Source organism: Lepeophtheirus salmonis, chromosome 11, assembly GCF_016086655.4.
Source record: "Lepeophtheirus salmonis chromosome 11, UVic_Lsal_1.4, whole genome shotgun sequence".
Lineage (NCBI taxonomy): Eukaryota > Metazoa > Arthropoda > Copepoda > Siphonostomatoida > Caligidae > Lepeophtheirus > Lepeophtheirus salmonis.
In genome coordinates this window covers 13,675,205-13,690,103 of record NC_052141.2, presented here as the reverse complement: position 1 = coordinate 13,690,103, position 14,899 = coordinate 13,675,205, and the positions used below count along the sequence as shown (strand labels likewise).

The window sequence follows — 14,899 nt, the reverse complement described above, 5'->3', positions numbered from 1 at the left end:
TCTAAAATCTTATCCCTGGAAGTAGATCAATATGATATGCAAATTGCGAACATTATGGCGAAATCTCCCTGCTATATAACTTTCTATCATCAGCAAGGAATAGTATTTATATTGTCGGATATATATCACAATCATTATCCAAAAACTTGCTATGTCTGCACATCTCTAAAAATATATGACTATGATATGACCTTAAATAAGGAAAATAATCAAAGTAAATACTCAACTACCGTTAGTTATCATAATACCTTCAACTAGAAATGAACTTCTTATAAACTTATGTAGAAGTGAGATACGTTCAAGTCTTGCAGCAATGATCAGAACAATGATCCTATTATGTCTACAGTTTTGTTTAAACTACATATGTGTATTTATATTCTAGAATCACTTCACTTTTAGTTGAGGGTATTATTAAGGTTTTTAATAGGTAATATTAATTAAGTATTTACCCTGTATTTTATCCCATATCCTATGAAAAACCATCAACAACTTGCAAATCTGGTCACTGCTTTTCTACCTATATTCCTAAATTATCGATACACTTTTCAACGTTGTGATGAATGACGATAAAATATTTGCCATCATCAATACAACAACAAAAACATTGCCAAACTGCATTCGAACTAACAGATGATTGTACTCCCAATATTATATTTTTATTATTACTTACAAAATAAAAACTACTTTTAGACTAGAGTCTGGGTGTAAAATGAAACTATTAAGTTAAAGGATATAAATAATTTAAAATAAGTTAAGAAATTCATTTATTTAAGATTGTGATAAATTGTTACGAGTCGGATAAATTTATCAATGTTCATAAATCAACCTAGTCATTTCTCCTTTTTGTAATTACAGGAAAAGAGAGAGTCAGCCTTCTTGTGTGAGCGCGATATTTTTGTCTCCTTTCTAGTACTTCTGGTATTCGTCGGTTATACCTAGGGTTGTGGGAACCGTCTTCTGTGCAAGCGCAGGTGCAAATACAACTTCAACTATCTGGTTCTTCTGTTTTCTCTTTGACATAAACAAACTATTATTCATAAATCATTCTTGATGGCCGATGTGTAATTTCGAACCTGCTTATAAAGATTTATCAATTATAATTTTTTTAACATTTCAACTTATCTGAAAGGTTACTACTACATATAGAACCTTTCCTTCACCCAAAAAATATACCTTTACTTGGTATCCTTTAATCAAAATAATATTATCAAGAAAATGTCTTAATGTTAGTTATAATTTATTGTATGATACAAATAGTATTAAATATTAATCGTCATAATATAAACTTTGGTTACGAATATCAATATACAAGGTGGATCTAATCATCGTTAGATCTGAGATACAAGTATATAACTTCTATTTGAAAGAACATTCAAGGATGACGTCGAACCGGAGTCCGGAAGTATAGAGAAGCACAATTAAGATTATTTGATGATGCAAATAAAATATGTAAAGTATATATTAATGGAGAATGGTAGAAACGGAAAAGAATAATCAAAATAGTATAAATGATTTAGTATCAAAGGGTGTTAAGGCAAATATACAGTCATGTGGATTCAATATATATTGAAGAAGTCAAAGCTGTAGGAGATCGTGGAACAAGAGCTAAGAAAGATTGTGTAGAGAGTGTGGCTTCCAATTTCCTCATTAGAATGGAAAAGTTTGCTTACAAAAAACATCGAATGCACAATATGTGATAAGAGAGGCCGCCGCTATGCAAGTGTCTAGAAGACAACTCTATTTTGATCATCAACTCTATTCAAAAATTTGAACTGAATAAACTACCCGTCGATGTATTGAATGTCCATGGAAATTACTTCAAAAATATAATAACTACAATTGCCAGTGGTGCAATTGTATCTATCGCTGGATCAAGAGTTCAAAGTAAATATCGATTCCAACCTACATAACTAAAATAGTATCGTTTAGAATAATTTATTTAATTTAAATTATTTATTTATTTACACATGAGGGAAGAGGGATTGTAGTATATTATTAATATATAACTTCCCTATAAATAACTTTGTAAATGTCTATTATATTTTGTAAATTTATACAAGACAAAATATATTGTTAGTTAGAGAAAATCAAACCAATCATTACAGGAAGTGTACTTATAACTTCGTAGTGACCACCAAAGGATGAATAGGTACTTTGGCACAAAATCTAAAGAATAGAAATGCGGCAATAAAGTAACAAATTAATTAATAAATATTGTTAATATTTATGAGTTAACAATTAAATGATAACAAAACATTCATTCCATTTTGTGATCAGCAATAACTTATAAACTGAGCTTATGACGATGTTCTTTACATTGTTTGTTTTTGCAATCTGAATATCAATCAAGTCAATAAGGTAAGGTTTCCCACAGAAATGTCTGTCCAAAGGGATAATCAAAATTGCCATTATTGACCTCCCTTGATGATCTCTTGTCTCATCTAGTGCAACGAAAATATCCTTTACTTCCACATCTTCTTTTATTCTATTCAAAACTCCTTGACATACTTCCACAACCAAATTGAATGATGAACCGTTTAATTATCCTTCGTCTACTTGAATCACGTGTTTATTGAAGACTTTAAGTACCTGATGTGATGGGAGGTTTTGGAGTGGAGGATTACTTGCCATAAAGAACGTGATGGTCACAAGAAACCGTAAAAACGGCAAGATATACTTTTATTTTCCAAATCATAATTCCACACATCAGTACCTCCGTTGTTAGAAACCCACGAAAAAAGGCACGTTTTCTTCGGCATGATGATTATGCACATAAGAGAGCAGTAAGAGGAAGTTGCTTTGCTGATAATTAGTATAATATGGAGGAAAAGTTGTCTAGAAGATGCAAGGGTACCAACGTGTTTTATTCTTTTTTTATATAATCTCTTTCAAGCAATCAAATTCGTCCTTTTTCAACGATTCCAACAACCCTAGTTATACCTAAGGTTGATAATTTTGGTAGGAATACAAAAGCGTACGAGGAGAAGGGAAGAAATACTTATGGTAACATGGTCCATTGACTAAAATAATAAACATCTTCCACTATCAAGAACGTTATATATTCCCGCCTTCATTATTCAATATTAATATAATATTATACATATGCTGATAACCGACAAAGAACTGAATAAAATCCCTACAATAACGTTTCCTTCTGTCTAGACTTCTGGAAATGGAGGCCCAGGAATTTGGAAATACTTACCAGACGAGAAACAGATGGCTTGTCGGATTTGTCGATATAAATGTGCATTTAGCCCACCGTCTAGAGTTAAACGCCACTCATTATCCTCATCTCATATCAAGAGCATGGATATTCATCTAAAAAAATCAAGTTAATGATGAATACATCAAGTCAGACTTTAACTCTGATCTCACATAGATTCCTACGTTCAAAAAATTTATGGAGAAATACACGGGTAAACCCATCTCTTCCTAAGGAACCATCATTAAATTAATGGAGGATGTTGGTAGTGATGTCATTTATAGAAATACCCCCATTGTAAATTGTGGAGTTGAGATTATTCTCAGCATGTTTTGAGTCATCCACACCAAATGACGCTCAATGTTATCTGTAAAAAGTATAAAATATTTACTAATTTCGAAATTGAACTCTGAATTTTGTACCATCTAACAGTAAGTACACATTTAAAAAAAATCTAATCATAAAATATTATTCTATTTTTGCTTAAAATATCAAAAATTATGATACACAACTCATATAATGGGAAAAACAACTGCTTAAATGGGAACAACAACGGTAGTAGTAGCTTTGGATGGTTCACAACTAGTTAGTCTGATACTTAAAGAGTTGAGTATGCTCCTTAGGTTTTCCAATATTGCATTGTCAATCAATATTAGTTTTTTATCGCTTAAGGATTAGCTATGGTTCATAAGCTCCAATAAATGGTGTTCAGAAAACTCATAAGAGGCAAAAAGAACTGCTTAAATGGTCACAACAACTAGGGTAGTTGCATTATAATTAGCAATTGTGTCTATCCTTCATGATAATAGTATGTTGTTATATAAGCATAAATAACTGGGAAAAAATATTTTTTGATGCTCTTAATAAGGAGTAATATCGCAGGACATTACCAGATAATTAGCTTTTGCTCTAAATCTTAACGATGGATTTAATTCTAAAATTTTGTTTATTAGTATATTTATTGTCTAATCTTATGATTTTGACATTTACTTTATTATTAATAATTAGTTAGATCTCATCGGTAGATATATATCTATCCTGTGTACAATTGTATATAGCAGCTTCCACATGAAGAAAAAGGGGCGATTATCTTTTTGATTAAACTCCACGTCTGGCTTGTGTTTAACAACTTAAATTTATGACATAATTAACTAAATTCCGATGTCAGAACAAGAAAATATTAGTTGGATCAATCTATTATTTCAATATTCTGTATTTATAAGTTATTATTATTATTGGTTATATGATTACAATTGTTTAATTTTGTATATTTAATATAAATGTATGATGGCTTATTTTTTAGTATGTAGATTATATTTAATTAAAGCCTTCTTTTTTAAACTTGGAACTTCAAATATATTTCGAAATACTCTACTTTGTCGTTTCATTAGCTATTATTCTGAGAATATGGTTCATAATGAATTACAATTTCATGGAGTATGACGTTTTCAAATCTACTGTAACGGATAAAAAGCGTCTAAGTCAATTATACGTAGTATATCTTCATTAAACATTTTGCTAATAAATACTTTCGTTATACCCTCAAAAATCATAATAAAGTAGGCAGCTGATAATCACATCAGTATTTTAAACAATGATACCATATGTATTTTTTTCTCCCTTCTCCTTGCACGCGGTTTTCTCTACAGGATTATCAACTTTAGTTATACCTAAAGATTGGATTTGTGTAAGAGTGCAAGAGGAAGGCGGAAGCGGGACATACAGAATTACTGAGTTGAGACCCTTGCTAATATCAGCAGTCTGTTACATGACTTTGTGGGAGAAAATGAATTACTGTTTTAAAGCAGAGAACCTTTTATTTACATTTAAAATAGCATTAGTACAAATAAAATATTGATATTATATTCAAATTCATAGATATATAAGAATATTATGGATTTTTAAATTAATTTACACTAAAGATAGGTGATAATTCTTACATTTAGTGGAAGAAAGGGCAGAAGCTCAACCATTTTTCATTTTCTAATCATTATACTTAGTTTTTTTCTTTACACAGATCTCTTTTTTAGTTATACCCCTTCATGGCCCACCGTTGTCGTGGATCTTGTAATACAATTTACTAATTGACTCCCAACATATATATGATTTAGCGTCGACCGATTGGATAAAAACGTAGGTTTAAGCTAAATAAAAAAACGATAATTGTACGTGATGTGTTCCACGAAAATTATTAGTATTTTTTTTTTTAATGTCCTAGGAGTGCTGTTTTGGCTCTGAAGATTAGAGCCAAAACTATGAATGCCTACGTAAGTTTCCAGATATTTAAGGTATTTAAAAATAAATAGATATTGATATGGATATGATATGTATGAGTCGTTCCTCATTTTGCTGACGCACGAACTCAAAATATGCGTATCAACTTTATAATGAGTTACACCTTAGAGGAAAGGGGAACAATTCATTAGTCAGTGAAAAATCCTCATACAACTCCCTTCACCCCTCCTCCAATTCCTTTTCGCAATATCTTTTGTCTCTAATGAAAGAGCTTAGGACCTTTGATGATGTCTTGGTCAAATATGGAGAATTTGGACAATACCAAAAAGTAGTATATCTCTTATACTGCATTCCCTACATATTTGCCTCAACCCAACTCATGGGATGGGTCTTTGTTGGAGCAGTGCCCAAATATGATTGCCTCTCCTCTCCATCATTGTCCATTGCGAATGAGGAATTCAGTAATACCTGCACTGTTAATGGAACAGCCTGCGAGACGTTCATTTATGACAACTCACTCATGAGTGACTCCGTGGTGAAGGAATGGGATTTAGTGTGTGGCAATGAAGAGTTACGTGCAAGGGTTTCTGCAGCGCCCATGTTAGGGATACTGATTGGTGGGATCATATTTGGGCCCCTCTCAGATAAATGGGGTCGGAAATTTACTTTTCTTCTATCAACTTTCATCATGTTTCTTTCGAGTATTTTGACTGTGTTTGCTCCAGAGTACTATAGCTTCCTAGTATCTAGAATTCTGGTAGGACTAGCACTTCCTGGCATACAAACATCCTGCTATGTTATGGGTATGGAGATTGTTGGACCGAGTAAACGAGGACTCTCTGGCCTCTTGTGTTGGTATTTTGAGTCTTTTGGGTTTCTATTGACTTTGGCTATTGCATATAGTTATAATTCTAACTGGCGGATACTTCAGTCCATATATTCACTTCCTCTTATTATGTTTATTCCATATATTTGGATCGCTCCTGAATCTCCAAGATGGCTCATTTCTCACAAGAAGTATTCCTCTGCTCTCCAGATAATCTCTAAAATGTTAGATAAAAATAAATTTGATACAAAGGTTGAATCCACCAATATAATCGAGTCTCTACGAAAAAGTGCTGATGATGACAAGATTCTCACTACCAATTTCTCTTTATGTGATCTCTTCAAACATCCTAATCTACGAATAAAGACGCTCATTTTAAATTGGCTTTGGATTGTGACGTCCTCATTGTATTACGTTTTACTCCTGGATCAAAGTGAGCTGTCTCAGGACTTGTTTCTCGGGTTTTTTCTCACAACCATTGTACAAATACCCGGATATCTCCTCATCATGCTCATACTTGATCGTCCATGCTTTGGTCGGAAGAAATCTCTCATCTGCATGTTACTCCTGACTGGTTCATCTCTCATTCTTCTTCCCTTTGTCCCGGAACATGAGCCGAAATACCACTGGATTAAAGTAACATTATCCCTCATTGGACGTTTTGCCACGAACTGTGCCTACACTATTCTTTGTATTTATTCAAGTGAGCTGTACCCTACAGTCATCAGAGGTATTGGATTTAGTTTCAGCTTTACTTTGAGTAAAATTGGATGCATTCTAGGACCTTATATTCTCATGATAGGTTCTTTTTGGCCTCTAGTGTTCGGAGTAGGGTGTGTTTTAGGAGGGGGTCTTACATTTTTCTTACCAGAAACACTTGGCACTCAATTACCTGATACAATTGAAGAGTCAGAGAGATTTAGTTTATGCATTCCCTGCATAAAAAAGTCTAAAAAAGAAGAAATCAAAATCTAAATATGGATATTTTTTTACATATTTGAAATATATTATTAAATATTTATTCTTTTGATTCATTTATATTGTTAAACTAGAATGTGGTGTCCGCGTTACAGGGCTTAATAGAAGGAAATAGAAACAAAGAATGAAGGTACAAGAAAAGAGACAGAGAAAGAATGCAAATAGAGACAGAGAGAGTAGGGATACAGATATTAGGAGAGGGATATAGAAAGAGACATAGGGAGAAGTAGGAATATATATATATATAGGAATGAAGGTTTTTTTCGATCCAAAACAACCTTTTAATGACCTTACAGGCCCAAAAAAATATCACAAAATCATGCTTGGTTATTTTCTACCTTTACTTTCTAAATTTCAGACTGATCTGTTCGACCGTTTTGGATTCTATGTGTGATAACATCAAAAATAAACCTATAAATTGTATATATAAAATCTGAAGTACTGTTTCAAAAAAAAGTATACAGGTCATACAGGCCAGAGATAAAGTAGAATATAGATCGGGCTCTTCCAAAATTACAACTAGTACAGATATTGCTTCTCACTTATTTCATTAATGAGTCTCGTCTTCTTACATTGGTTCGTCTCTGATTGTTCCGCACTAAATTACATACACAAAAAAATAACAGTTAATGGGGAATTAACTGAAAGTTTTTTCGAAAGTTCTCACCCCAAAGATTTAACTAAATTTAAAAAAAGAAATGCCAACAGTTTTTCCTTATTTTTTTTTTTACAAAACTGTATTATTTGTTTATATAGATTGCATACATATTTATAATTAAACACGCAATTTCTATAAATTACAGAGTTAGGCAACTAAACGTGGACTGTTAATTACTGTTAATTTTCTTATTGATATATGAAAGCTTAGTAATTATTTTTTATCATACTGGTTTAGCCATGATTTATGCATAAACAAACTATAATAAAGAATTTGTCTTCATGAGTGAGCAAAAAGTAAAAAAGGGAAATCATCTCGGATTCTTCATAAGATGAAGTTAATGTGGCAAGGATTATGGATATTGTGAAGTGCTCCAAGAGGCTGGTTTTCAAGGTGGCCAAGATGAAGAATGACGGAGAAGACCCCTGCAGGAAAATGGAGGGCACAATTTAAAGGGGGATCCGGAATTCCTGTCCAGCATGGAGAGGAAGACCAAGGAGGACCCCACCAAATCGATGAATCGCCTCGTCAATGACTTTTCCGTGACTACTACTAGCATCAGGAGGGCAGTGAAGGGCGACTTGGCATTGCCCTCATATACAAAAGCACCCCACACCACCTTTTGATAGAGGTTATGAAGGCTAGGAGGCTCAAGAGGTAAAGAGAGAGATGTGACACTCTTCCTCACCAGATTTGATCTTGATAGACTTTGTTGTGTGTGGCACATTGAAGAGGGAAACCAACAAAACTCCACAACCAAATGTGGACTCACTGAAGGCTGTCATAGTGGCTGCAATTGACGATTTGTCTCAGGAGTTTGTCATCAACTCCTGCAATACCGCCCTGCAACGTACAAAGGCTGTAATTGATGCTGAAGGTGACTATATAGATTGACCAAGTGTACAATGGGCTTGTTTACAAGCTTTGTTGATGTTTTTTTTTTGTTATTAAAAAAAATATATATATTGATGTATTTCTAAAACAACCTCTCGAGCTGCCCAACCCACTATTCTTTTTTCGAATTAAAAAGGTAAGTTCTACGAATGGAAGAAACATGCCAAGTGCTAATTTCATTCAATAACGAATATAAAAGATTCGTAATACCTTTTCAAAAATACAAGATCAAAAATTCACCAATAAAAGTGTTTTTTTGTTTGTTTTTAAATATGCTTTTGTAAATCTGTAGAGTAGGGTAACTAATATTTACGCAGTACCTCCCCTGTTAAGATCTCGTAACTGCTTTTGACCCATATAATCAAGATGCATTTTCCTCTATTATAAATTCCGAATAATTAAATAAGAACAAACTAATTAAAAACAGATACATTTACATGTATTAAAACTCCGAAGGTCAAAGAGATGACAATTTTGTAGCATTAATATTTAAAATTTGAAAAGCTGTAATTCACTTTTTCTCTTACAACCTTTAATATTATCCTTATAAGTTGGATTAATTCCCCGCACCGGTGGTTGAAGAAGTGCCCGGCTTAACTAAGAAATGGTGTTAGGTGTTTAAAAAAACAACTGTACTATAAATTACATAATCTATAAATCCCTTGTTTCAAGTTTGAAATTGGTCATCGTTATGGGATACAATACTTATATTTAAAAGGCTCCAGCAATATAGCAGTTGAGCCGGATTCTACTTAAAGTGAGTCTAAAAAAATATTTATTATCGTTTAGAAAAGTAAAATTTTGGCTAGCTGAGTTTATAAAAGACAGTATGAGCGGCTAAGACGAGCATCGTAGTTGTCGAACAAATGAGGTGACGACTCCAGCAATTGTGAAGAAAATCCACATAGCAGCAATAGTGGATATAATAACAAGGCCGTTAATCAGTTGGTAATAGTTAAACAATTTTCCCAACTATGGAATTATTGTTGGGAATAGTTGCCGGCTTAACGGGACCTAATTCAACCAATCCACGCTCAGAACACTAATTAGAAGAAGCCGACGACAAAATAAAGACTTAATATTTTATGTTAGGGAGTAATGACGTGGAACCTGTTGTTCTATATTAACTTGGTCCTTAAGTTTACATGAAAATGTCATAATTTCTTAAAAGTTCAAGAGGAGAGCATTTTCACTGACGTCATAAATTGCATCATAATTGAAGGAGATACCATTTTGAAAATATTGATACTATTACAATATGAAATGCAAAAAATTCCAATAAATCTTGTACTACTAATTGCTGCCATGGATGAAAACTGATGTTTGAATATAATCAAAGTAGTATGTACCAAGATTGGGCCAAGAACTCCAGGTCCGTAACTCCTGGGGGGCTACACCATCTTGAATAAAAAATGGTTGTCAAATTTGTCGGAAAGAAAAAGTACTTTGGGGAAAAAAGGTTATTCGGTTCAATTTCGTTTCCTCCAGTAAATTTTTAAGTGTTAAATTTTTCAACACTTAAGTTCCTTCCCAAATTTGGCATTCATAAAAAAAGAGACACTCAAGGACTTACGGTTATAACTCAACAACAAATCCTTAGGGGGTTTCTCCGTCTTTTATGAGCACATGCAAGTATTCAATCCGGTTTTGTATATATCAATGATGACTTTTATGTTGCATGTAGTAGGGAATGAAGTTACCTACATATTAATCATAGTAGCTTAGGAAAATTAACTTCACTCTTCAGGTTGTCAACTCTTGGAATGGACGAGCTTACAAATGCAACCAATTAGCAGCATTACTGAACATATACCTATGTATTTAAATAGTATGAAATACCGTTATGTTAAAAAAAAGAAACTGAAAATGAACACGTGGTCCCATGACAATTTGAAGAATGTTTTGGAGAAGATGGATGAGCTTCGCTTTCATGACTTAGCTGCGAGCATCTATTAAGATGCGAGAGCAGGGGCGTCCACATGATTACATTTGGTGGGGGGGGGCTTGGTTTAATTTGAGACGAATATTCTTCTTTTTTTTTTTTAAAATAAATCCTTAAAAAAATTTCCCTTATTTTTCATAAAATTTTTTCATGTTGAATAAATCATTTTTTTAGGAATAAGCAAAAGAAATCCTCGATTTGGGAGAAGGGCCCTACAGCACCTTAGGCTACCCCCCTCTGCAGATGTACTTAGCATGTCGATCCACAATTCTATTACGAGTCCAACAGTGACTTTCACAATTAACTCCCAAACAAATCCTAAAGGTTAATCCTTGTTTTTCAGATACTAGTATTTATTTTATACTTATTGTTGTTCTCTCTTGAAGAATAAAAGAATAATGGTAGTAGTCGCTTTAGAAAATAAAAAGTCCTCCTCAAATACAATTAACAAAAAGAACTTCATTTTTCGTATTTTTTTAACATATATATATATACTTGTGTCTGTTTTTATATTTACACTAGAGGTGGATCCGGTCTAGGTCTGATCCCGAAAACCCACCGTCCGAACCTCATATTGCCAAGCCCGAAAAGCCCGTTCCCCGAACCTTCACGCCATACATTTATCTATACTGTAAAATAATTTCATTACAACTAATCGATGACGTCATTTTCGATTTGAGCCCCCCTCTCCCAAATGAAGAAATTTTGTACTAGAATATGTTTTTTCGTATTTAATGATAAATTAATGAGATTTTTATATACCAAATTATGCAGCAGAGCATATTTTTTGAGATAAAAAAAAAAAAATAATAACAATCAGAGAAATCTATATATATATAAATATATACGGACGCCCCTGTTGTGTGATATTTGACTCCATCAATTAGTTATTAGATTCTGATATTTAAGTATATTTAGCTCTCATGAGTATATATTGGAACACATTTATTGTATAGATTATCATATTTTGGCCTACAAGCCGATCCACTTCTACTTTACGCACACACGCACATATTCCCTGCTCATTCGCCTCAGTATTATTTGAGTACCGCTAAATCTACATATGCACTACAATTAGGCAGTCTGTATATACTAGTCATTCCATTGTGAGACTTCCAAGATTCCAGAGATCCTTCTATGTACATCTTCGAATAAGGATGTTCAGAAACTCTTAGTTCTTCTTGTCACACCGAGCTACTACTCTCATCATCAAGAGTGATACAAATCCATTTGTAAAAACTAACATACAAACGCACAGATATTGTTTATATGTGATGAGTGATTCCCTTCAAGGCGGCAGTATTCAAACCTTCGATGATGTTCTCATCAAATACGGAGAGTTTGGAAACTACCAAAAGTTCATTTATATCCTTTATTCCTGTCCTTATATCTTTACTTCTATGCAATTGATGGGATGGACATTTGTTGGAGTAGAACTACCACATCGATGCCTCGAACCTCATGAGAATATTTCAACTGTTCTCTATAACTCCTCGGGGCTTGAGGAAGTAAGCAGTTGTTTCATAAACGGAAATGAAACTTGTAGTGAGTATGTGTATGATACGCAAATGATTGGTGATTCCGTTGTTAAGGAATGGGATCTTGTTTGCGAGGATAAAGAAAAAATAGCACGGATTGGTTCGTCCCCTATGATTGGATATCTCCTTGGTGGAATTATTTTTGGAACTCTCTCTGATAAAATTGGACGAAAGTTTACTTTTTTATTGAGTGTGACCCTTCTTTTTATCTCTAGTGGAGCCTGTGCCTTTGCTCACTCAGCTTTTGTGTTTATGATTCTAAGATTCATTGTAGGGATTGCTATTCCTGGAATAGAGACGTCTTGTTTTGTTATGGGCCTTGAATTGGTAGGTCCTAGTAAGAGAACACTTGCCGGACTTCTTTGCTGGTTTTTTGAGTCAATGGGCCTTCTCACTACTGTTTTCATCTCATACAATATTCATGATAATTGGAGATTACTACAAGGAATTTTCGCATCACCTTTAATACTGTTCCTTTTATACTATTTCTTCACTCCGGAGTCTCCTCGATGGCTTGTTTCACGTGGAAGAACCAAAGAAGCAGAAAAGACAATTCATAAGATCCTCAAATCCAATGGATTTGATAAACCGGAAGAAAATTTAATCGAATTATTAGAAAAAAACAATATGGGGGAATCCCAAAAAATCCGTCACTACACATTTCTTGACCTTTATAAAACCCCCAATCTACGCATCAAAACCCTCATTCTGAATTGGCTCTGGATCGTTTTAGCATCTTTTTACTACATCATGCTACTGGATCAATCTGATCTCTCTAGTAATCCATATCTGGGGTTTTTCATCACAGTCGCTGCTCAGTTGCCATGCTACGTCTATGTTATGTTCACAATAGATCATCCAGCTGTTGGAAGGAAAAAATCCCTTGTTATCCTTTTAGCCATTGCTGGAACTTGTCTCATTACACATCCCTTTGTTTCATCAAAGGGAAACACTTATTGGATTAGCTTTTCCTTATCCCTAATTGGAAGACTCTCCGCTACAAGTTCATTCACGATCCTTTGTCTTTTCTCAAGTGAACAATTTCCAACAGTATTGAGAGGAATTGGATTCAGCTTTAATCTAACCGTCAGTCGGATCGGGAGCATTCTTGCTCCGTATGCTCTGATGATGGGAAAATACTCTCATGTTATATTTGGAGTTGGAGCTCTCATTTCTGCCATTCTTGTGAGCTACTTAACCGAAACACATGGCATTCAACTCCCAGACTCAATAAAGGACTCTGAGAAAATACAACCAGCCTTTCCTTGGCAGCAAGGGAAGAAATCCACAAAGTCAACCGGGGACGTTTGATTTATCCAGCATGATTATTCCCATTTATATTTGTGTACATATTGGTGTAATTAATTAATTAATAATATTGTTGTAAGAGAGTACAGAGTCTCCGGAAGTAGTTAGTTACTCAAAGCAATTTTATAATGACATCATGTCCTTATGAAAACGAAATTTGAGGATCTATAGCCCATTTTTTTATTTTATTTTTTTATTTATTCCTCAAATTAAAGCCAATCAAAGCAATCAATAGACTGAGTGTCATTTTAATCATCAATTGAGAAAAATGAGATTCATCATCCTGACAGCATACAATTGACTCCATTTTCAGGTCATTTAGATATGCCTCAGTCCCTCTTTATACATTGATGATTTTTTTTTTAAATTGCTTTGGAGTACTTCTTTGACAATCAATATAAGAAATAAGAGAAATAGAGCAGTCATCGCCTCTGGGTTTATATCATGATCATCTGACGGATGTAGGACATCATATTTTGTAAAAAGTACCTAGATGCTTACCAAATACAAATCTAGTTTAAGTAATTGGAAGAAAAAAAAACTAAGTTTCAACTAGAGTGTAGTTAGTTTTCATGAGCCTCTTCAGCTTTAAATAAGAGTTTAATTTATAAAATATTCGCAAAAATAAATTTCATTTAACATAACAAAATATAATTAATATTTAACGACAATTTCTTGAATAAAATAATATAATAACATTCATAAAGAATCCAATATTAGTTCATATTTCCTACTTTAGAAGTTGAAGTCATGGTCAAATATTCACGTATTGCTTGGTTATTATAATATTAAAAGTAGCTCTGGGTACTTGGGTGGGCATTCTTTTATATTGCTTTACAGAGTGGGGACCCAAAACTTGCACTAGCGAAAAACCTGTTTTTTTATGGAATCAAGGAAAGACAACTATATTTTTTATTCCATATGTCCTCTTTCACAAGCATTAATGGCCTACAACGCCAGCAAATAAATGGACAGCTCTTTACGATGAAGGCTGTGTCCTTGATGTGATGTCAGGGGTGAAGGAGGTCCCATAGAGGCAGGTTAGATGTCAGGAGCCCTGGAGATTGAATGGAAAAATGAACGGTGTGTACGCTTTCTGTTCATTTTTGTACGATTAACTGCGTTCATTTCCTTATTGTCTCTATGGGGTTCTTTTATGACTATTTTTTCAAAATATAATAACATTTTTTTTTTTTTTTTGATTATGGACATAATTATTATCTTTGAAGGTGCCTAAAAAAAAGATCACTGTGCACATAAATTATTTTCTACAAAATATTTCACAACACTATTTGTAAATCACTTGACTTTTGAATGT

General features: G+C 33.5%; 2 protein-coding genes across 2 annotated transcripts; both read left to right on the top strand.

Annotated features, from left to right (window-relative positions):
• Positions 1-5,699: 5,699 nt before the first annotated feature.
• Positions 5,700-7,238, top strand: LOC121126364 (organic cation transporter protein-like). The gene has a single exon (XM_040721688.2). The coding sequence runs from the start codon at positions 5,700-5,702 to the stop codon at positions 7,236-7,238; it is 1,539 nt and encodes a 512-aa protein (XP_040577622.2).
• Positions 7,239-11,644: 4,406 nt separating this feature from the next.
• Positions 11,645-14,287, top strand: LOC121126136 (organic cation transporter protein). Its single transcript, XM_040721439.2, has one exon. The coding sequence runs from the start codon at positions 12,010-12,012 to the stop codon at positions 13,582-13,584; it is 1,575 nt and encodes a 524-aa protein (XP_040577373.1). The 5' UTR covers positions 11,645-12,009; the 3' UTR covers positions 13,585-14,287.
• The last annotated feature ends 612 nt before the right edge of the window (positions 14,288-14,899 follow it).

Coding starts and splice junctions, on each gene's coding strand:
- LOC121126364 (XM_040721688.2), top strand. CDS start 5,700: ATGAAAGAGCTTAGGACCTTTGATGATGTCTTGGTCAAATATGGAGAA.
- LOC121126136 (XM_040721439.2), top strand. CDS start 12,010: ATGAGTGATTCCCTTCAAGGCGGCAGTATTCAAACCTTCGATGATGTT.